Source organism: Oncorhynchus tshawytscha, linkage group LG16 (genome assembly GCF_018296145.1).
Source record: "Oncorhynchus tshawytscha isolate Ot180627B linkage group LG16, Otsh_v2.0, whole genome shotgun sequence".
In the NCBI taxonomy this organism is placed as follows: domain Eukaryota; kingdom Metazoa; phylum Chordata; class Actinopteri; order Salmoniformes; family Salmonidae; genus Oncorhynchus; species Oncorhynchus tshawytscha.
This window is the reverse complement of record NC_056444.1, coordinates 16290619-16314497: the sequence shown is the minus strand read 5'-3', so window position 1 is coordinate 16314497 and position 23879 is coordinate 16290619. Positions and strand designations below refer to the sequence as shown.

At 45.8% G+C, this 23879-nt stretch overlaps 2 protein-coding genes and 1 pseudogene across 6 annotated transcripts in view; all 3 read right to left on the bottom strand.

Annotated features, from left to right (window-relative positions):
- Window positions 1–15791, bottom strand: part of spata13 (spermatogenesis associated 13) — a 32814-nt gene extending 17023 nt beyond the window's left edge. The window contains exons 1-3 of one of the 3 annotated variants that reach the window (XM_024374398.2): window positions 15228–15791; window positions 2717–4360; window positions 61–102 (exon numbers count right to left, since the gene is read on the bottom strand). In XM_024374398.2, coding sequence (XP_024230166.1) covers window positions 61–102; window positions 2717–4360; window positions 15228–15236 — 1695 coding nt within the window. In that variant the 5' untranslated portion in view covers window positions 15237–15791. Of the gene's footprint in view, window positions 1–42; window positions 103–2716; window positions 4361–15227 lie in introns of all 3 variants that reach the window. The other 2 variants (XM_024374396.2, XM_024374397.2) reach the window with 2 other exon arrangements.
- Window positions 15792–16367: 576 nt separating this feature from the next.
- Window positions 16368–17556, bottom strand: LOC112216486 (annotated as a pseudogene).
- A 1089-nt stretch (window positions 17557–18645) lies between these two features.
- Window positions 18646–22459, bottom strand: tagln3b (transgelin 3b). 3 transcript variants are annotated; one of them, XM_024374393.2, is made up of 5 exons: window positions 22106–22459; window positions 20918–21268; window positions 20512–20686; window positions 19965–20067; window positions 18646–19852 (listed from the first exon to the last, which is right to left on the bottom strand). In XM_024374393.2, exons 2-5 carry the CDS (start codon window positions 21095–21097, stop codon window positions 19711–19713), a joined length of 600 nt encoding a protein of 199 aa, XP_024230161.1. In that variant the 5' UTR covers window positions 21098–21268; window positions 22106–22459; the 3' UTR covers window positions 18646–19710. The 3 variants fall into 3 exon arrangements, with proteins under 3 accessions (XP_024230161.1, XP_024230163.1, XP_024230162.1); XM_024374395.2 differs by having other exon boundaries at window positions 20918–21265; XM_024374394.2 differs by lacking the exon at window positions 22106–22459 and adding an exon at window positions 21626–21906.
- Window positions 22460–23879: the final 1420 nt, after the last annotated feature.

The window sequence follows — 23879 nt, the reverse complement described above, 5'->3', positions numbered from 1 at the left end:
AAGGGATGGTGTCAAATAGTGATTGAATTCAATTGTATTTACCCAGAGATGTCCTTTTACCTGCTGGTCCTCCTGATCTTGGTCTGGTCTGGTCCATACGCACTGAAAATGTACACAGTGGATCAGCATCATGGTCAAATGACAACCCACTGGCAGGCCTCTGTCCCGAGGCCTGGGTCTCCCTCTCCTTTAGTCCTCTACTGTACGTTCCCCTGCTTCTCGCTCTTCAACCAAAGTAAATGTGCTCCTTCCCCTCATCTTATCAGCTAAAATCTGCCATCATGGTCCTCGATCAAATAAACCAGTCTTCTGATCGACCTCTAGTCCTCTAACAACCCTAGTGTATTATTCCTGGTTGTGTCTGTAGCGTTTTCCTACAACTCCCTCAGTAAACTCTCCCAGGCTCAGTGTGACTAGTGGCCTTTGTCCCCGTGGCCTGCCTGCCTTTGAGGGCAGAGAGGGGCTGGCTGGGGGGGTAAGGGAGGGGACAGCAGTGCATTTACTGATAACCACACAGCCAACCAGCCACAGCACACTGGAACGGGAACACTGCTTGCTTACGCAATCCCACCACCACCAATCATAAACAAATCCTAATAATTAACTGTTCCTGTTCTACTCCTTCAGAGTGGTTGGGCTCCACAGCTGGCCTCTACAGTCACACAATCAAAGTGGGGACAAATACACTGCCAACGCAGAGACACAGAGAGTAGAGTGACAGTAGATACGACACGGGGCTGGAGCCAATCAGCTGGGCTGTAGAGCTTGATTGGCAATTGACTTGACCAATTAGGGTAGCTAGGTTTGAGTGATGTTAAGCCTGTCGCATGCTTCCTAGTCAAAACAGTTCACGTAAACATGAACATTTGGTATAGTTTTGGTGTTCGGCAGGTTCTTTTTCCTGGCTGTTCGTTCACACACATTGAGGCAAGTCGAAGCTCGGGGGCCGAAGTCTACGCCCCTTCATCAGTGACTGGTCAACAGTACTACTCTTAAGCCCTATTCAGACAGGATGAGTTTTACTGGTGGTGGTCGGGTAATGTAATTATGTACACAAGCACAACACACCACGTGTCATTTTAGCCCCATCTGAATCTGCCATGTCAGTAATCATTACAAGGCAGGAGAGTAACAATTTCAACCAGAACAACATACTGATAATACTAGTCGGTGTGTTTTGAGAGAATTGTCTGAGTTTGACAGGTGTTGCTTGCAGTTTCAGCAAGAAAACAATAACTTCAACAAAGTGCTGTGCATAAAGCTTTATATGAATGGCCTGCATGTATTCAGTTTCACAGTGAATACTTTTGTTTATATGTTTTGTGTATGAATTGAATATTGCCAAATGCATCAGTCAAAAATATGATGCCTATTTAATGGAACCCTTGCTGTTAATAGATCACAAAGCAGCAGCATACAACTGACCTAAATGTTGGGAAATGACAACTTTTTCATCCAATAGCTTTAAAATACATCAAGTGTACTGTTCAGCTCCCACCTGAAGGCTGGGGGGCATTCAGGATGTACTGTTCAGCTCCCACCTGAAGGCTGGGGGGCATTCAGGATGTACTGTTCAGCTCCCCTGACCTGGGGGCATTCAGGATGTACTGTTCAGGGGCTGGGGGCATTCAGGATGTACTGTTCAGCTCCCACCTGAAGGCTGGGGGCATTCAGGACATACTGTTCAGCTCCCACCTGAAGGCTGGGGGCATTCAGGATGTACTGTTCAGCTCCCACCTGAAGGCTGGGGGCATTCAGGACATACTGTTCAGCTCCCACCTGAAGGCTGGGGGCATTCAGGATGTACGGTTCAGCTCCCACCTGAAGGCCGGGGGCATTCAGGATATACTGTTCAGCTCCCACCTGAAGGCTGGGGGGCATTCAGGATGTACTGTTCAGCTCCCACCTGAAGGCTGGGGGGCATTCAGGACATACTGTTCAGCTCCCACCTGAAGGCCGGGGGGCATTCAGGACATACTGTTCAGCTCCCACCTGAAGGCCGGGGGGCATTCAGGATATACTGTTCAGCTCCCACCTGAAGGCTGGGGGGCATTCAGGACGTATTGCGGGTTGCCAACATATCCTAATGACTATGATCACACTTCCTCAATTCAAATATTATGGTGACACTATACCAAAGATGGTTTGGTACGGTTTAGAAACTTGGGAACCAAGTTCGCGTTATCAGTAGGGCTAGGCGGGAAACCGGATTTGACTATATACCGGTATTGATGCTCAGACCGGTTTGGGTTTATACTTTACCTTCTCTAACGGTATTTGAATGTATAGTTTGTTAAATATGATATGCCGTGTGGCACGTCCATTTTTATTGTTTACACCGTAATACCTCTTCTCTCTCTCCATGCAGTGTTCCTCACAGACCTAGCCCCGCCTTCTGTCACTCAAGCTTCACATTTTTGTTGCTTGACCACAAGCCATTTGCTTTCAGTCTGCACGGTCAATGCAGCACACGTAACAATGTTGACGACAACGACAGTGTTTCCACTTTACTTCTTAATATAAATCCACAAGCTTTCTATGATCAAATCACTGATCCCTTTGAGCCCGCTGATCAACAACAATATGTAGAGGATGGGGTCACTACCAGCACATCACTTTCACCTGATAACACCTTTCAGATCAGTAGGCAAGCCATTCCAAAGCACTACAGGACAGAGCCAGTGTAGCATTTTGGACTATCAAAGTATTCTCTTACCTGCTTTGGTTCCGTCTTTCCCTCTGCGTTGACGTCTGGCTGGTGTTTGCTGTGACTCCCACAGGGCTCCCGCTGGGGGTGTGGAGCGGAATCACACCGTGCTCTCCACCCATCTCCCTGTCTCTCCTGAGGCCTGTCCCCCTCACACAGGCTGCTCCTCTGAGCACGAGCACTCAGGGAAAATGAGGTTGTAGTGAAAGGCTGGTTAATGCTGGGAAAAGCGAAGACATGGTCTGGTCCCTCCTGGGGCTCTATGGGGAACAGGGCTGGGTGGCACTCAGACTGGGGCTGGGGGTGGATGGTAGGCGTGTGTTCCAGTCGTACTGAAGTGCTATTCCTCTTCCTCTCCGCTGCAGCTCTCGTTCTGGCGGGCGAGGGCCGGCGTTGGCGGTCGCTGGCGGGCAGGCAGGGCGTGCGGCGTGAGTAGTCGTCATGGAGACGGCTGAGGGGTGACAAGGGGGTCACGGGGGAGCCCGGGGAGGTGACAGGAGGCGGGTTAGGTCTGCGTCTCACGGTCAGGTCAGTTATACTGCCCACTAGCTTCAACATGTGGCCCTTGGCCCCCACTGGATTCCTAAAGTGAACAGGGCTCTGGCTGCGGTCCCTAAGGTCACCGGATGAGGCACTGGCTGTTCTCTGGATGCTGGGGTCCCCATTGGCACCCGGAGAGTCTGTCTGAGGAGAGGGACAGGGGACTTTGTGTCTGAAAGGGCCCTTGAAGAGGTGTAGGTTGTCTGCACTCTTGCTCAGTCTGCTTAGCGCATTCACGTTTTCATTCACACTCTCCTCCAAATGGAGGTTCACCTCTGACACTGAACCGGAGCCTGGCCTCTGATTGGTTGAAACACCCAGTCCTGGACCCTCCCCTCGTTTCCCCTCCCCAGCGTCCAGCAGTGAGATGCGCCCCGCCCCGTACGCTCTCCGGATACTCCTGGAGAACCATGTGTTTCTCTGTAGTCCATCTTCCTCATCTACTACCTCCTCCTCATCTTCATTGTCAGAACCATAAGGGCTCAACCCAGCCATCTGTTGGCCAATAGACACCCCATTGGAGACTCTATAGCCCTTCCCATATCTAAGTCTAGGGCTCTGATTGGTTGTGACCATTACATTATCTCCACCCTGGATGGCTTCCGAGGTGTACTCGTCATCCTGATTGGCTGTCCCTCGGTTCTGGATACCCTGGAGCACTGAGGAGCGTAGCTTCTTAAAGGAGCCCATGACGGTCAGCCCTGACAGGCCTGGCCAAACCTGCGGGACCCCGGCACTGGATGGAGGGCCCTGGAAAGAGAGGGGCCTGGTGGAGCCCTGACTGTCCCCAGGAACAGTGCACTTCTTCTGGGTAGAGAAGAGCCTCATGATCCTGGAGGGGTGGCCTATCACAGGGCTGGACCAGGTGGCTGTGTTGAACCCATTCAGTCTACTCTCTTCACTGTTAAAGTCACAGGTCATGGGCTGTACCTGAGCATCACACCCAGACAGCAGAGACGGGGGCACTGCCATCGAAACATGAGCCTTCAAGGGGTAAAAGTCGCTGAGGGGTCGTGGTCGGGCTGGAGGTCGAAGGTCAGGGTCGGATGTGGAGCCACGGCGGTAGGAGAGAGAGTCCTCGCTGGTGGACGGGGTTCCATCGCTCTGCCATGCCTAAAGAAACAATAGACATGTTATATCATTGTTTTATCACTCTTACTATGTACAGTGTCCTTGAAGACACTTCGATTTCAATGTTTTATTATCCCTTATTACAACGCTAAACACAATGAAAATAAGAGCAGGTTAGCCCCCTAGTACCAGTAGCCTTTAACTAGCATTAACGCTAGGCCTTTTATATTAACGTCATTTAGCAGATCTAAAACAGGTCTTATTCAGAGCCACTTACAAGGGCAATTAGGGTTAAGAGTGCCTTGCTCAAGGACACAGACAGAATTCCCCCCCCAAACCTAGTCAGCTTGGGGATTCAAACCAGCGACCTTTCGGTTACTGGCCCAGTGCTCTTAACCGCTAGCCTACCTGCCGTCTCCTTACACACAGCCCTCAACGTGGAACAAGACAGCAGGTGTACACCGTCAAGTCTAAAGACCTTTCATTAAGTATTTTACACCTGAGGCACATAAAAACACACTGCGAATTCAGAATGTCATTCAGAGAAACAGAGAAAATACACATTATTCAAGTAACAGATGTAAAGAAGGACTAATTATCTGTTCCGACAAATGAAGAACGAGTGCCACTGTCAGTATAATGTTTAGCCAATAATACTATGCATTTATGAGTGTGCGAACGGCATGTCGCTGTGAAGAGTGAATTGAATCTCTTACAGTAACCTATACCTTAGTGTGTATGTGAGTGCAAGAAAAAGAGAGGGCATGAGATTCCTCTGCTTTGTCTCTACAGCATGTGTTTCTCAGCTTTGAGTGAGAGAGGATGAGAGAAAGATATCGCGTGTCCCTCACTGTGGGATGCCATGTGAATCTCCTTGGCAATGTATATTTTCTATGGGCAAGGAGCAGTCGGCCCCAACGCAGGGATGAGTGTGTGTGCGCGAGCGCAGAGGTTAATGCAGGCCAGTCTTCGATGAAAGGCTTTGTGAGCATGACTGAGCAATGAGAATCACTAATCCATTGTGATTAATGCCACAAATTGCCCATTTTCTCCAGATTTGGCTGATGGAGAGTGGGAAAGCTGGTGTGACCCCTGCCTGTGCTTCCATCCTGGGATCTGTGCAGTTTAACGCTCTCTACATCTGTTTGCCTCACTCTACCTACCTCCCTCCCCGTCTCTCCCCACTACACGTCTCACTCTCTCTCCACTTGACTCTCTCCAATTGACTCCCCTTCTCTCCACTCCTCTCCCCCTCTCCACACGCCCCTCCTCTCTCCCCCTCTCCACACGCCCCTCCTCTCTCCCCCTCTCCAGTAATACTAGGGCTGGAATGTGTACCGTATTTGACTATATACTGGAATTGATGCACGGACTGGTTTGGATTTTTACTCTACCTTCTATAACGGTATTTCAATGCTTGGTTTGTTAAATGTGATACGCAACTCCGGCACGTATAATGTCCGTTTTTTATAGTTTACTCCATTTGCTGCTGCATGCCGCTAACTTATTTGTTTGTGTATCTTACGGTCTGTAAACTACTGTTTGCTAGTTTGTCTTTTCTTAGCAAGGTCTTGTTAAAATTATTTGTGTTAGCCGCTAATGCTAATCGCCAGTTAGCTGGCCAACATGCTAAATGTACTAAGAGTGACAGCAAATGTAACTAGCTAGCTAATACAGCCTGGTACCAGTGCTGGTGTAGGCCTAGATAAGCATGTTTGTGCAACGCTATCCTATCAGAGAGGAATATGCGATGTATGAATATGTTGGCTAAAACATGTAATGTAACCTCTAATTAGGAAACACTGACCAACACTTTGGTTCCCACCCTGTCAATAATTCCTCCCCGGTTTAATCATTTGTCGTCATGTCAAACAATGTATTCTAGGTGCTACCCACTATGTTCAAACCATGGAATCATGGACAAATGGTGATTATTCTAACAGTTCAATTAACTAGGCTTAAATGTTTTTGCCCATATCATGCTGTGTGAAACAGTGTGGGAAATGATAGTAAAATTGAAGGAAATGCTGAAAATGATTTTTGTTTGGAGTTGGATTGAACAGTATAAATGGAGAAAGCCCCATTGAAATCCCTTATAATGTATGCGTTGTCCCACTAGGGTCATGAACTAATGAGAAAGCATATTTAGAACATGTATTATTCAAAAACATGAAATACCGCCAAAAATGTGACAAATATCGTGACATGACATTTTGTCCATATCGGCAGCCCTAAGTAAGACAAGGTTGGGGAATGAAAGAGACTGCTCTAGCACTGAAAGGGGACACCAAGGCAGTCCTCTATCAATGCATTACCTCATACTCACCTTATCTTCCTATTCTACCACCCGCTCTACTACCTTGCACAATGCACACTACCCCTATGGCTTCTCTCTCAACCTGGTGCCAACATCCACAGCCCAGTTGGGACCTGTTTATTTGGCACGATACATCATAGGGTTCTGTTTCAAAGGAGTTGGAGTTACTGCCAGTACTTAAAATCTAGAGATCAGCCAATTTATTGTGTGTAGTTTTGCCCTGGCCAGCACAATATGCTGCGTAGGACAGTGGAACCTCCTACCGTACTAGGTGCTACTCTACCCTCTTAGTACAACTAGTACATACAGTTGAAGTCAGAAGTTTACATACACCTTAGCCAATTACATTTAAACTCAGTTTGACAATTCCTGACATTTAATGCTAGTAAAAATTCCCTGTTTTAGGTCAGTTAGGATCCCCACTTTATTTTAAGAATGTGAAATGTCAGAATAGTAGAATAGTGGAGAGAATGATTTCAGCTTTCTATTTCTTTCATCACATTCCCAGTGGGTCCGAGGTTTACATATACTCAATTAGTATTTTGTAGCATTGCCTTTAAATTGTTTAACTTGGGTCAAACGCTTCAGGTAGCCTTCCAGAATCTTCCCACTAAGTTGGGTGAATTTTGGCCCATTCCTCCCGACAGAGCTGGTATAACGGAGTCAGGTGTGTAGGCCTCCTTGCTCGCACAAGCTTTTTCAGTTCTGCCCACACATTTTCTGTGGGATTGACGTCAGTGCTTTGTGATGGCCACTCCAATACCTTGACTTTGTTGTCCTTAAGCCATTTTGCCACAACTTTGGATGTATGCTTGGGGTCATTGTCCATTTGCAAAACGTAGTCTGGCTTTATGGCCATTTTGGAGCAGTGGCTTCTTCCTTGCTGAGCGGCCTTTCAGGTTAAGTCGATATAGGACTCGTTTTACTGTGGATATAGATACTTTTGTACCCGTTTCCTCCAGCATCTTCACAAGGTCCTTTGCTGTTGTTCTGGGATTGATTTGCACTTTTCGCACCAAACTACCTTCATCTCTAGGAAACAGAATGCGTCTCCCTCCTGAGCGGTATCATGGCTGCGTGGTCCCATGGTGTTTATACTTGCGTACTATTGTTTGTACAGATGAACATGGTACCTTTAGACGTTTGGAAATTGCTCCCAAGAATGAACCAGACTTGTGGAGGTCTCAAAAAAAAAATCTGATGTCTTGGCTTATTTCTTTAGATTTTCCCATGATGTCAAGCAAAGGAGGTACTGAGTTTGAAAGTAGGCCTTGAAATACATCCACAGGAACACCTCCAATTCACTCAAATGATGTCAATTAGCCTATCAGAAGCTTCTAAAGCCATGACATAATTTTCTGGAATTTTCTAAGCTGTTTAAAGGCACAGTCAACTTAGTGTATGTAAACTTCTGACCCACTGGAATTGTCATACAGTGAATTATAAGTGAAATAATCAGTTTGTAAACAATCGTTGGGAAAATTACTTGTGTCATGCACAAAGTAGATGTCCTAACCAACTTGCCAAAACTATAGTTTAACAAGAAATCTGTGGAGTGGTTGGAAAACAAGTTTTAATGACTCCAACCTAAGTGTATGTAAACTTCTGACTTCAACTGTACTACAGCACTATGCAGGCCATTTAAGATATGCTTGAACAATATGGAAGCTGAATGTGAGTGGTTCTCTGGGGTTACCTTTCCAGGTCAGGGTTCCTGTGTGGTTGCAGGTGAAGCCTGGGAGCTAGTGGTGCTCTGGCTCTCAGGTACAGAGTTAATTAAGAGAGAGGAGAGAAGAGTAGCCCCCCACACGACTGCCAGCTGGAGCCAGCCTCAGATTAGACTCCCAGAGAGAGGAGGGCTGGGGTCACACAAACTGAAAGACATGCACATTTACACATACTTCAGAAGACACTGTCAAGGCCAACTCAGTATACATGTGCCCCCCCACACACACGGGGGGGGACGGGCACTTAGGCAGGCATTCTCTTGGTCATCAACTCCCTTCCCTTTGGGCTGATGAAGTCACAGCCTTATGTAAGGAGTCATAAACATATAATCATTAATGAACTCCAGCCCCCAATTCAGCTTCACAGAACCAACGTACTTCCTGCCCCAGGCCAAGTTCAAGCTAATTGGGCAGAGATGAGCGGAGAGTTAAACTAAATAGACGATATTCTCTGTCTAGACAAGGGAAAGCCACTTCTCTAGCGGTTTCTCTCATTTTGGTAGCTAAGCCATGGGACCCAGACAGAATTGGCCAAAAGCACTAGCACAGCCATTCTTTGGTAAGCTGCTCATTTTACTGGTTCTCTGCTTGGCTGAGTGATTGAATCTAGCTAGCCAGGCTCATCAGTGCTGTCCTGACCAGAGAAAAACATGTTCAGGAAAAATTACTTCATAAAACACTAAAAACCAACAACTAGTGAAAGTATGCAAATGGTTTATTCTTTGTATGCCTTCCATGTTAGCCAGGCTGATACACATGTAGGAGACCTTCCATGTTAGCCAGGCTGATACGCATGTAGGAGACCTTCCATGTTAGCCAGGCTGATACGCATGTAGGAGACCTTCCATGTTAGCCAGGCTGATACGCATGTAGGAGACCTTCCATGTTAGCCAGGCTGATACGCCTTCCATGTTAGCCAGGCTGAGATGTAGGAGACCTTCCATGTTAGCCTTCCATGTTAGCCAGGCTGATACGCATGTAGGAGACCTTCCATGTTAGCCAGGCTGAGCCAGGCTGATACGCATGTAGGAGACCTTCCATGTTAGCCAGGCTGATACGCATGTAGGAGACCTTCCATGTTAGCCAGGCTGATACGCATGTAGGAGACCTTCCATGTTAGCCACGCTGATACGCATGTAGGAGACCTTCCATGTTAGCCAGGCTGATAAACATGTAGGAGCCCTTCCATGTTAGCCAGGCTGATACACATGTAGGAGACCTTCCATGTTAGCCAGGCTGATACACATGTAGGAGACCTTTCATGTTAGCCACGCTGATACACATGTAGGAGACCAGTCTGTGCAGCACTTGTTTCCTCTATGGCACAGTCAAAAAGCAACACACACTATGAGTTGGTCATATATAATACTTAATGCCTTCAGAAACTATTCATACCTCTTGATTAATTCCACATTTTGTTGTGTTACACACCCCCCAACTATACACAATATCCCATAGTGACAAGGTGAAAACATGCTAGCAAAATTGTAACTAGGCCACTCAGGAGCATTCAATGTCGTCTTGGAAGGCAACTCCAATGTAGATTTAGCCTAGAATTTTAGGTTATTGTCCTGCTGAAATGTGAATTTGTCTCCCAGTCTGAAAGCAGACAACCAGCTTTTCCCTGTGCTTAGCTCTATTCGTTACTTATCACAAAAAACTATGTAGTCCTTGCCGATGACAAACATACCGATAACATGATGCAGCCACAACCATGCTAGAAAAAAATGAAGAGTGGTACTCAGTGATGTGTTGTTGGCCCCAAGCAACATTTTTAGCAGTTTTACAAAAAGTATGCATTTAAAAATATATATATTTTTTATTCTGCACAGGCTTCCTTCCTTCTTTTCACTTTGTCAATTAGGTTAGTATTGTGGAGTAACTACAATGTTGTTGATCCATCCTCAGTTCTCCTATCAAAGCCATTAAAGGACACTATCTTTGTAATGACACCATCCAAAGTGTAATAACTTCATCTTACACCTTATTATTGTACAACTAGTGCACAACTTGTGACTTAAGCAAATTTACTCTTGAAATTATTTAGGCTTGCCATAACAAAAGGGTAGAATATTTATTGACTCAAGACATTTCAGCTTTTCATTTTCTATTAATTTGTAAAAAAACAAAACATGATTCCATTTTGACATTATGGGGTAGTGTGTGTAGGAAATTGAAGAAAATAAACATCTACATTTAATCAATTTAGGCTGTAAAACAACAAAATATAGACAAAGTCCAGGGGTGTGAATACTTTCGACCAGTTTGGGAAATTCCACCCACTCAGACTTTCCCACCAACCCATCCACTTCCTGTTCCAGAGGCGGGACTTCTGCCACACCCACTCTACCTTTAAATGGTAGCCTGACAAACCTACCTGTCATATTCCGTGTTAGTATCAGTTCAGTTATTTCTTACCTTTCCCCTCACTATGGATGTTTTCTGTTTCTGTTATATTGTTCCTTTGAGCACAGTATTGTTTAATTGCCCCCGTTGTGTACCATGTGCTCATTGGTTTGCCTTAAAAGGTCCAATGCAGCTGTTTTTATCTTCATATCAAATCATTTCTGGGCAACAAAACCTCTACAGGATTGGCGGGTCCCCCTGCGGGACAGTTGAGCTAACGTAGACTAATGCGATTAGCATGAGGTTCTAAGTAACAAGACAATTAGACATAGACATATCTGATATTGGCAGAAAACTTAAATTCATGTTAATCTAACTGCACTCTCCATTTTACAGTGGCTATTACAGTGAAAGAATACCATGCTATTGTTTGAGGAGAGTGCACAGTCATGAACTTGAAAATGTATTAAACCAATTAGGCACATTTGGGCAGTCTTGATACAACATTTTGAACAGAAATGCAATGGTTAATTGAATCAGTCTAAAACTTTGCACATACACTGCCACCATATAGTAGCCAAAATCTAAATTGCACCTGGGCTGGAATAATACATTATGGTCTTTCTCCTGCATTTCAAAGATGGTACAAAAAATATATACATATATATTTGTATTATCTTTTACCAGATCTAATGTGTTATATTCTCCTACATTCATTTCACATTTCCACAAACTTCAGAGATTCCTTTCAAATGATATCAAGAATATGCATATCCTTGCTCAGGTCCTCAGCTACAGCCAGTTAGATGTGGGTATGTCACTTTAGGCCAAAATGGAAAAAAAGGGTTCAATCCTTAAGAGGTTTTTAAGTACCTTTCTGTGGTTGCTTTAAATTAAAAATGGTCAAAAAGAAACAAAAATAGCTTCATAGCAAAGAGCAAACTGAAAACTAGCTGTTTTTAGCAGAGAGGTTTGGAACATTTTCTTATTGATCTATTAACCCTTTACACTCGTACCCATATACAAGTTCAAAAATGGCAGATTTGGGCATTGATAAGCTCCTAAATTGGAGCACAGTGGCTGTACAGTAACATGCCATAAATGACATCAGAGCTCAGGCTCTGCGCTTCACAGCGCTGTATGAGTTTTGACTGACAGATGTTCTTTGTTGTCTTGGTGAGGAAATGCTGTAAATGAAGAGAACTCTATGTATTTTAAAAGATGCGATGTTGAGGATTATAATAACACAGCTTTGATGTCATACAAGCAAGCCAAACACCCGTGAGTTCAAATGTGCACTTCACATTTCCACATCATAAAACTCATGTCATATACAGTGTCAACGTTTATAATCACTATGTTTGATGTACACTACAAGATGACATTGCGTCATACCCTGGGTTTTCCGGAACAGAACAAGCCCGTTTGTCTATTGTGAGGAAGATTTGGCGCGGAACACACCTGAATGCACTCATGACTCCTTACTATGCGCACCAAAATTACAATCTGTTTCTTAAGCCCATACCAACAACAAACCAACCTTCAATACAGTCCTTTGCCTAAAAACCTTATCAGTTTTTACAACCAGAGGGAGTACTGCACTCTACAGCTACTGAAAAACAACTCTAGACTCCAGCTTATTGGAATGGATCGTTTAAATATTCCGCCATATTGGTGGATCCATGTAAAATCATATGGAATTTAGAACCATGTGTTTCTAGGCTATTTAAAGTATACTCAGAAAACGATATCTTTGGATGCCATCTATACAAGGAATCCGATGGAATCTAGATCACAGAGAGCGCCTGCTAATTGTGTATATAGTAGACTGCTCTAGCTACTATCAGGGAGGGAAAGAGGAAGATAAAAATATTTCACTTTCCTCCCATCACAGTCTGCCCTTCATAACTGTTAAAATGTCTTTAAGTCATCTTTTATCCTATATAGAATCACATCTAAATTCTGAGGAAGTGATTTCCAAAGATAGGGCACTGGCAGCCTTGTCTGTGTGCTTGTTCACAAGAATCATCCTAAGCCTGGCACAGGGCAGATTCACTAATCTCTATATACAAGGCACAATCTCTTATTGCCCAGTTGTTTGCCATTTGGGGTGATTTATGGAATCTGACTAGCTCAGGCCTGCATACAAGCAGTAGCCTACTCCTAAATGTTCCAAGATGCTGCCGATAGAAATGTCCAGTATAGAACAGCTGACACAACTGACTATTCTCTGTAGCAAAGTTCAATTTTTATTTTATCTACACAATATAGCCCATTTCTGTCTGAATGTTCTGTAACACTGCACCTTCCTAAATAAGCACATGTTGCTTATTGAAGTCATCTCACAATGACCCAATTCCTTTTCTTATGACAGAGGGCATACCGAGAGCAAGACCACGCCCCTCCCCCTCTTGATCGTGGGAAGCCAGGTATTGGGTAGAGGGTGTCACCCACTTTCTCCGTCTCGTTCACACATGCACCTGATATGCTACTGTCTGTGGTCTGTCAGAACTGAATGGGAAATCCAACACCAAGCTCAGAGGACAAAACGCTAATATGAACACTAGGACATGTAGGAATGCTAAACGCATACATATCTGACCTAACAAGACAGTAGCAGCATTCTACAGGAGTGGGCTATATACAATAATAAACTGGTTCCTGAATGCTGATTGGAAAGCCGTGGTATATTGAAAGCCATGGTATATCAGACCGTATACCACGGGTATAACAAAACATTTATTTCTACTGTTCCAATTATGTTGGTAACCAGTTTATAATAGCAATAAGGCACCTCGGGGGCTTGTGGTATATGGCTAAAATGCCACGTAGAGGTCGACCGATTATGATTTTTCAATGCCGATACCGATTATTGGAGAACCGAAAGCCCGGTACCGATTAATCGGACCATTTTGATTTATTTATTTGTAATAATGACAATTACAACCATACTAAATGTTACTGTATTCGTGTAACAGGCAGTCAGTCTCCTTGTGGAATGCAACGAGAGAGAGGCAGGTCATTATTGCGTTGGACTAGTTAACAGTAAGGTTGCAAGATTGGATCCCTGAGCTGACAAGGTGAAAATCTGTCGTTCTGCCCCTGAACAAGGCAGTTAACCCACCGTTCCTAGGCCGTCATTGAAAATAAATAAGAATGTGTTCTTAACTGACTTAACTAGTTAAATAAAAGGTGTAATTAAATTTAATTTGAAAAAAAAAAAATAAAATCGGCGCCCAAAAATACCGATTTCCGATTGTTATGAAAACTTGAAATCGGCCCTAATTAATCGCCCATTCCGATTAATCGGTCGACCTCTAATACCACGGCTAAGGGCTGTATACATGCACTCTGCATTGCGCTCAAGAAGGTTTGTAATTGCTTCATTAACAGCTGATCTTCACAACTAAAGCTGGGGGACAGCTGTGAGTGGAAAAACAGTTCTAAAAGCCATGAAATATGTTTGACTGAAAAGCATTTGAGATTTGGTATGCTTACAATACTTTGTAATGGTCAAAATTCATACAATTTCCAACTTAAATGTTTCAAATAAAGTCTAAACTTAATATGAAGAATTATGGTTTCATTCAGAAATGACTAAATTTACTTGTGGATGCTCAGGTTGACTTTCCCACGGAATTACCCATAAGCTTCTCTGAGACCATGGACATGAGCATTTATGAGGTAAAGTTCAAACAAAGTTGGACAATCACAAAGATCCATATAAGTCCCACTGCTGTGACATGGTGGATTTACAAGTGTGTAAAACAGAACCTGTCTCCTATATACACCAGTGTTAATATATGGATACTGGAACACTGGAATGAAAAAGCAAAGTTTGTGTGATGTGTTCAGATAGATATGAGAGTTCTCCCCTGATGCAGGATAGAACCTGACTTGCCTAGTTAAATAAAACTCTCCATCTATACAGGTCGAACTGTTCTGTGGTTCCATCTCCCTGGTGTACGGGCGCGTGACAGTTGGGTTTGCGAGTCTACAAAGATGTCATTCAGTGGGAAACAATCTACTACTGTTACAAATCCATACTGAAAAGGAAGTATAAGTAACAGGGAATTTTTCAAATGAAAAAGAGCTGGAGAATGACATGATAAAGGCGATTATGTTACAGTTCTTCCGCGTAAGCCAGCAAAACACCCCCGAGGAAAAGGTGCTTATTAATTTGTGCTTTAATTGAACTTGTGTTTTCGCCATAAACCTCTTACTTTGTAGTTGACCGAGCCCCCACCCCTCCTCTCCACCTCTATAGAAGTGCCTGGCATCCCCCACATCACTAGAACAACCGGGGGAGTAATGCACTACAACAACCCCCCTATTTTCTTCGTTAACGTTACAGAAACAAACCAATACTAGAACCCAAACGAATTTGATCAATAGACTGAATTGACACTTTTAAATCCTAAAAATAAAAATAGTTAACCAGTTTGATGTAAGCCATACATTTTTTTACAATGGAACAATTGATATGGCATTGAACTGCAAGTTGGTCACATTTGCTTACCCTTCTCATAGTCGTGTTGTTCTGTGCCACCGATATTTGTCATCAACAGAGTAGCAGCTGTTTTTGTTGATTAGTTAGCCATTCTCGGTCAACGCTTCACTAAAATGGTTAGTTAGCAAGCTAGCTACTTAAGTCCAAAGGTCGGCCGGGTCCTGCAATCGATGATTACACACGAAAACATGTCGGAAGTAGCAGGCTACTGCTGCTGGTTAAACTGGCTTGCAAGATGTCGAGACAAATGGCTAACTTCGCTCCTTGCAACATGAAACAGTAGGCTAACATTAGTTAGCTACCTGGGAAGTTCTAAAATATTCACAAAACGGAAAACTCAATTGTGAAAGGTTTCGGGCAAGTAAGCATCTGCCGTTGGGTATGCCAGTGGATAAATGATAAAAGTGGTTCAAACAAACTCAGAAATCCGTTGGTACTCAAGTGTGAGAGGCTGGTCGATTCTTTGGAGCTCGAGCTGTCGTTACTGGACGGCGTCGGTGCACTTGTTGCAGTGATTGCTTGGGGGCGGAGTTTGAGTTCCACATTTACTCAAAGGACGTTTTGCACTGATTATTTTGTGGTCTGACCGCAAGAGGCCCTCACCGCCGAGAGCCAAGTTAAACAGAACGTGAACACTGCAGTAAAGCACGCCCATAGCAGGTTGCGCTCCATTGAGAAAAAACAGCCGTGTATTATATATATAAGTGCTAACGTCTTTGGACGTCATTTCTGGCACCAACATTTGGAATGCCTTTAAAACAATTACATAATCTTCCAGTTTGTGGTATTGCGAAGCTCATCCTGTTTTCTAATCATTCCCGCACCCAGGAAGTCATGACATTGCACCAGTTGATACAGCCTATTGCCACACATTGATTTATGAATATTGTAGCCAGCATATTACATTGTACACAGGAGTAGTACATTAAAGACAGTCAATGGGATTTTACATTGTATATTATGGTATTGAAATCAAACAAGATACAATAACACTTGTCACATGAAATCTGTCAGATTGGTGAATTATCAGAGGAGATATGATCTTAAATAATAGGCTATGTCAGCTGTAGCATAAACATATTACAAAAACTTAATTTATATTCATATTTGATTAAAACATGTTTTATTACTGTAGGCTATTACATTAATCTATAACAGGTGGTAATAACTTCCCACGTAACATCCCATAAGCAAATTCACTGAGTCATCTTCATCAGCAAACAGCCCATTTAAAGAGCTCTCCTCCAGCCACCTGCTGCCACACTTTGTCCCCCTTCTCCAGGTGCAGGACAGCCCTGCCTGCTGCCTGGTCCTCACTGCTTGTGTAGTTATCCATGGTGTGGATAACTACTCACTGCTCGTGTAGTTATCCTTCAACCCGTTTCTCACTAATGCTACTTTTACATTACGGTAGAACACAGTGATGTGGTAGGTGAAGTAGTAGGCCCCAGCCAGAGAGCAGGTGAACCGTCCGGTCTGTGCGTCGTAATGGTTCTGCCTGTTGTAGATCACCTTGTCGGACCTGATCGGCATGTTCTCCGGTGGGAGTTTGGTGTATTCGGTTAAACCGGCTGAGAACGCACTTTTTGGGATGAGGGATGTGTCCCCCTTCTCCCCCTTGTCCCCTGTCTCGCCGCCTGATTCCCTTGCTCTCCGTCGTAACCAATGTTGCCTTTGAACCCTGGGGGGCCGAGATCTCCCTTTGGACCTGGTCGTCCTGGGGGTCCCAAGGGCCCTTGGATGCCTCGCTCAGGTAACCTGATCTCCTTGAGGTCCATGTGCCCTGAGACTCCTTGGGGCCCCATCTTCCCCGGTGGCCCCTTCTCTCCATTCTCACCCCATTTTCCCTTTATTCCTGCCAGGCCAGCCGTACCTGCAGATACAAGGATAATAGAATTATGTTAATACTGCTTGTCAGAGAAAGCCAGTGGTGATAACTGTACAATGTATTTTCATTATAAAATAAAATACAGTCTCACCCAGCTCCCCTTGTCTTCTTTGGGGCCACTCTGTCCTGTTTGTCCGGTGATGCTGATTTCCCCTTTAATGAATAAAATGACCAAGAACTTTCAAAAATGTATCAGCATGGGACCAGAAAAGCTGATTTCAATTGAGACTTATCTAACAGAGGAGGTTGTGCCATTGTCTTACCTCGGTCTCCCTTGTCACCTCTGAACCCGTCTCGTCCATCTCGGCCTGGCATTCCGTTGTCGCCTGGGTCTCCTGGTATTCCTGGGTATCCACAAACACATCAGTTCTTCTTGAATTCTTCATGTGCTATGCACCTCACAGCCAGCAGGAGGAGCAAGAGAGTGACTCTGAGTCTAACCCCTATCATGGGCCCTCAAGGGCCAATGCTTCAAAGACTTCCAATTGAGTATTCTCAGCACTAGATGCACAAGACAGAAGAGTGGGGTAATCCAGCGCAACGCATTATGTCCAACGCACACCCACACATTCACACACATATACATTCACACACATATACATGCACAGACACACACATGCATATGAACTGAGAGGTGGAGACAGCTGAATGTTTGGAGAGCCAAGACACAAAAGAAGGCCACAAACTTTACCAAGGACTGAAAAGCTAGTGAAATCACCAAGCCAGCCGCCTCATTGGTTCGACAAGGATAACGGCTATTTTAGGTTACTTATTCTGTCTGTCCAGCCCTCACCGTTCCATATCACCTGTCCCCTTCTAGAGCGTTCCCCATTCTCTGGATTTGTAAAGACCAGCTTGGACTGTGCTGGGAGTACAGTATCTATCACCATAGGGATGTTAGTAAGGCAACAAAATGGTGGTGTTCCGTATTGCTTCCCTGTAGCAATACATGTAATTCTGGCCTGTGGTTATTACATCCGCACAGTCATTTGAGTGGCTGTCTAGCTCCTCTTGAATGAGGTCATCAAACGAAAATGTGCAGGGAGTATCAGGGATAAAGAGCAAGATTAATATCAGATGCCTAATTTGTCCTAATCGATTTCATTTTTAATGTCAAAGTAGGATAAAACGTCCCCTAGCTAGCGCCTGAAATCATTAGCAACAGAACACAATAGTAGGGACACTCTGGATGGGGAGATGTTACCTCGTGTGTTTATCTTCTATATCTGAAACATCAATAGAACAATGTTGTTCAAATGTTTGCCCCCATAAATTAGACCATTGCCATAAACTCTGACCTATCCAGCTAGTGTTCTAGAACCTTTACATCCGTCCCTACCCCCATCGGAATGCCTAGGAAGAGTGATTGTTTTAAACAACATTCTCCTATCTTCACAGATAGCATTCCTTAGAAGTCTGGTATATTTTCCTGATACTGGAAATCCATTGGGATATATATTAGAAAACCAAAGATATAGATGTCCAAGAGCAATGACTTTAGTATATTTCACAGATCAGAAAAACAATACGATTCCAGAATCAGTTTTCACCTAATTTATTATGTTTTCTACACACAATGATTCAGATATAAACATATTTGTTTATGTAAACATGACAAATTACATTGAAGGGGAAAAAAATACATTCAAGCAATATCAGGTCTGGAACAAAATGATCCTACTGTCACTTTCATACTGTGGGTCTTTAACAATCATGGGATTGGCTGAAACACACATGGACAGTGGGCACATACAAGTACATTACATCAATTATACATAAGTAATAAATGCACAGCACAGAATGTTAGTACAAAAACAGAACTGAATTTAGGTCTATGAATTCCTCTGCATTAGGGTGGGTGGCATCTCTTATACAAGGCATAGTTTATGGTCCCTTTGCTATATTAACCAGGCACAATGTGATGGTCATTTGGTTACAGAAGTTACCGCAAAGTCTTCACATATTGACACAAGACATCCGAGGCATCATCATTCACTGAGTTCCATTCGGTTACACATTAAACTTTTCATGAGGTATAGCAAACCCTCCCAAATGACTATACAATGACTCAGACACACCTACTGTACATACAAACAAACAGTTAATTAAAATATGTAACATGCTATAACGTTTCGTGCTATAATATTTGTTAGAAGTGTAAAATACTATTTGCTTGTTTTGTAGAGGGATGACTTCAATCTTGGGTTCTCTGTACCGACTGAATTACGAAGACTTCATTCACTGAAGGGAATGGCTAGCAGGACTATATGGATGGAGAGAGTGGGACCATATGGATGGAGAGAGTGGGACCATATGGATGGAGAGAGTGGGACCATTTGGATGGAGAGCGGGGCTGGGGGAAGCAGAAAGCACTGAGGTCTATAGAATTGTGGTTGGGGTATAAGGAGCACTCTGTTTGGGTTGAGGATGAACAGTAAAAGTGTGTGTGTGTGTGCTCGTGTGATTTGCTAGTGCTTCTGGGGAAGGGGGAAAAGTGGTTGGGTCATATCATGAGGTTCCAGGGGCGTGATGGAGCTTTCTTCTGGAGTACACAGCCATGCAGAGGGAGCGGCTGGCAGCTGGCTGAGCGGCTGGCTGGTGTCTCTACATGATCTGGCGGTGCGATCCGTAGCCTGTCATGCCGGACTGAGAGGCCCCGCGGTTGCTTCCCATCTGCAGACCAATCAGACTCTGGCCTTGACGAAGCTGGTCCTCAGAGAACTCCCGCCGGTAACCCTGAGCTTTCCTACACAGGCCAGGACAGACAGGACAGTTGAGACATAGAACAACACTCACACAACATTAAGATAACACTGCCACAGAGTTTTCCAAGTAAGGGGTCGTGGCCAGTCCATTACCTGTGGAACCAGTCGCGGTCGCCACGGTAATGTCCATCGTCCTTGGTGAGGGCGACACTACCTAGGGCCATCAGGGTTCTCTGCACTGCGGCCATATCCTTCCCTGTAACCATAGCAACAGTCCTCACAAACACTGGATCACACCCAGAGAGCAAAGAACAGGCAAACAGGTTCCAAATAAAACAAACTTTAAACACAGCTACCTCTTGAGTCATATGTCAAAAAGTATTTCAATGTCTCCATGGAGTATCACCCATATAATGGACTATAAATAGCCTGGGTACCAACCAGTCTGTTTAGCTATCATTCCACTTCCTGCCACTCTGTGTCATATGACACGGAGTACAATGAGCGGAATGTTAGCAGAAACAGACTGGCTCCCAGACTATACAGGCTCTTGTAAATGTAATGTGAGTATTGAAGGTACTGTACAGGCAGAAAGAGCTCCACAGAGACAAGACTGTGAGAGTCCCTGTAATTGGACATGCATGTCAATGTCACATGGATGTATGGAGACATGATATGTGTCAGTGAACGTGCAGCCCACCTTCCCACAGGTCCACGGTCTGGAAGATGTCTGTGGTGATGACTCCGTAGACCTCTGCTGCCTGCAGGAACTGGGAGATCTTCTCCATCTGCTTAAAGGCCATCTGGGTCTCCAGAATCTTCTTGATGGGCTCCTTACCACGCGGGTACAAGCTATTGATGAGTCTACAGAGAATCTACAGGGAGGAGGAGAGAACGGGGGAGTAAGAGGAATACAGATACATGGATAAAGAAGGTAAGTAGAGAGGGAGAAAGGAAGAGATTCGTCAATGAAAAGAGGGAGAGAGAAACAAAGCAGAGGTAAGCATAAATTGGTCTCATTGTTAGCTTGTATAAGCGATCGTCCTCTATCAATGACTGCAGTCCAATCAATCTTATTGAGCTTGTTCATTGTCATGCAGACTCACTGTTCCATCCATCAGCCATGTCTGGAAGTTCTGTCTGCCTGGCTGTGGTCTCTCCAGGTTCCCCCCACACTGAGCTACGATCCAGTCCACCAGCCGGGCCTCCAAGTCTAGATTATACTTCAGCTCTATCTTCTCCTGCACCTCCTTGCTCAGCCCGTAACTGGGTCCCCTGTTAGCCATTGCTCCTTCTGTCCTGTTCACCCAGACAGACAGACAGACAGACAGACAGACAGACAGACAGACAGACAGACAGACAGACAGACAGACAGACAGACAGACAGACGGACAAGTAGTCTGCAGCTCTGCTGACCAACACCCTGGAGCAGTTTCAGCACTGGCAGCCTGCACCTGCTATACAAAAACAATACATCATGTAGAAAACTGAACATTGTCAAGCAATATAATGTTTGTATTAAAGTCCAGTTATTGACATCAGAGCCATAAATAATGCATAGGCTTCATAGTAGTCACTTTGTTCATTCTGAGCCAGCATTTCTTAATTGTTTTAATTTTTTTGTACATTTTAGTCATTTAAAAGACACTCTTATCCAGACCGACTTATATGATAAATTAGGTTTAGTGCCTTGCTCAAATGAAAGGTTTTTCACCTAATCGGCTCAGGATTCGAACTTTTTGCTTACTGGCTCAACGCTTTTAACCATTAGTCTAGTCTACCTGTCGTCGTTGTTCTATCATAAACTGGATCACCTGTTGGTTTCCTAATTTCACGTCCTTTCCGCACACTCCATCCTCTGCTTTCTCCCTAATGGCAACTGTGTCCCTTACAGGACGGGCACATCCCCAGAGAACCAGAGCACTTGCCGGAATGGGTGTGGTCCTTGGCACCCGTCCTGCACAGGGACACGCACATTCTAATGAGGTAGCCTATGGTAGCCTAGACTGTGTGCGGGATGAGCATAAAATCGAAAAGAATCGCATTGCATTGATTGTGTAGCCAACTATGAACGCGAAAAAAAGCTGAACTTTTTTCACAATAAAACCGATTTAGAAATTAGGAAGGCAGATGATATTTTTTAAATCATGCACATTTTCGTAATAGCCCCTTTGAAATTGAATAAACTAGCAGTGGCGTTTAATTATTAATCCACATATATATATATATATATTGAAACGAACGTTTCATGCTCTGAATAAATAATGATGAATAAAAGCTCTGGGCACACTTACTATAAAGAAGAGGAGAGTTATTTTGTCCGGTAGCTGTTGTGCCGTTAATTCCGCTGAGCTGGTCGGGGCAGAGGATGCTGAACTGCTGAAGCATGCATTAAGCGGTGACGCGTGCGTGGGGCGAGGCTGGACTCAGTGTCCGGGAGTTGCAAACCACTGGTTTTATATGTGCGGGCGCCACGAGGAGGCTCCCTCGAGATGTCTCATTCAGAATGAGACAGGACAGCAGAAACAAGAGGATGTGGACAGCAAGGCAAGGCAAGGCGAGTCCCCAGGCCCCAGCCAGCTAAGGCAAGGCGAGCCCCCAGGCCCCAGCCAGCTAAGGCAAGGCGAGTCCCTCGGCCCCAGCCAGCTAAGGCAAGGCGAGTCCCTCGGCCCCAGCCAGCTAAGGCAAGGCGAGTCCCCCTCGGCCCCAGCCAGCTAAGGCAAAGGCGGGCAGTCCCCAGGCCCCAGCCAGCTAAGGCAAGGCCTGAGTCCCCAGGCCCCAGGCCCCAGCCAGCTAAGGTGGGTCCTGGCCCCAGTTAGGGCAGGCAGGGCATGTCCCCCAGGGCATCCCCCATCCCCAGCCCAGCTAAGGTGGGTCCTGGCCCCAGTTAGGTGGGTCCTGGCCCCAGTTAAGGCAGGGCATGTCCCCCTCCCCCCCCCCCATCCCCAGCCCAGCTAAGGTGGGTCCTGGCCCCAGTTAAGGCAGGGCATGTCCCCCCCATCCCCCCCATCCCCAGCCCAGCTAAGGTGGGTCCTGGCCCCAGTTAAGGCAGGGCATGTCCCCTCCCCCATCCCCAGCCCAGCTAAGGTGGGTCCTGGCCCCAGTTAAGGCAGGGCATGTCCCCCTCCCCCATCCCCAGCCCAGCTAAGGTGGGTCCTGGCCCCAGTTAAGGCAGGGCATGTCCCCTCCCCCATCCCCAGCCCAGCTAAGGTGGGTCCTGGCCCCAGTTAAGGCAGGGCATGTCCCATCCCCAGCCCAGCTAAGGTGGGTCCTGGCCCCAGTTAAGGCAGGGTCCCCCTCCCCCATCCCCAGCCCAGCTAAGGTGGGTCCTGGCCCCAGTTAAGGCTAAGGTGGGTCCTGGCCCCAGTGGGCTAAGGTGGGTCCTGGCCCCAGTTAAGGCAGGGCATGTCCCCTCCCCCATCCCCAGCCCAGCTAAGGTGGGTCCTGGCCCCAGTTAAGGCAGGGCATGTCCCCTCCCCCATCCCCAGCCCAGCTGGCCCCAGTTAAGGCCATGGCCCCAGCCCTGGCCCCAGTTAAGGCAGTTCCCCTCCCCCATCCCCAGGCTAAGGGGGTCCTGGCCCCAGCTAAGGTGGGTCCTGGCCCCAGGGCATGTCCCCCTCCCCCAGCCCAGCTAAGGTGGGTCCTGGCCCCAGCTAAGGTGGGGGCATGTCCCCCCCCCATCCCCAGCCCAGCAAGCCCAGTGGCCCCAGCCCCCAGCCCAGCTAAGGTGGGTCCTGGCCCCAGTTAAGGTGGGTCCCCCTGCAGCCCAGTTAAGGTGGGTCCTGGCCCCAGTTAAGGCAGGGCATGTCCCCCCCCCATGGCCCCAGCCCAGCTAAGGTGGGTCCTGGCCCCAGTTAAGGTGGGTCCTGGCCCCAGTTAAGGTGGGTCCTGGCCCCAGTTAAGGTGGGTCCTGGCCCCAGCCCAGTTAAGGTGGGTCCTGGCCCCAGTTAAGGTGGGTCCTGGCCCCAGCCCAGTTAAGGTGGGTCCTGGCCCCAGTTAAGGTGGGTCCTGGCCCCAGCCCAGTTAAGGTGGGTGATTTCCAAAAGGTGCATGACATAAAGTGTTCAC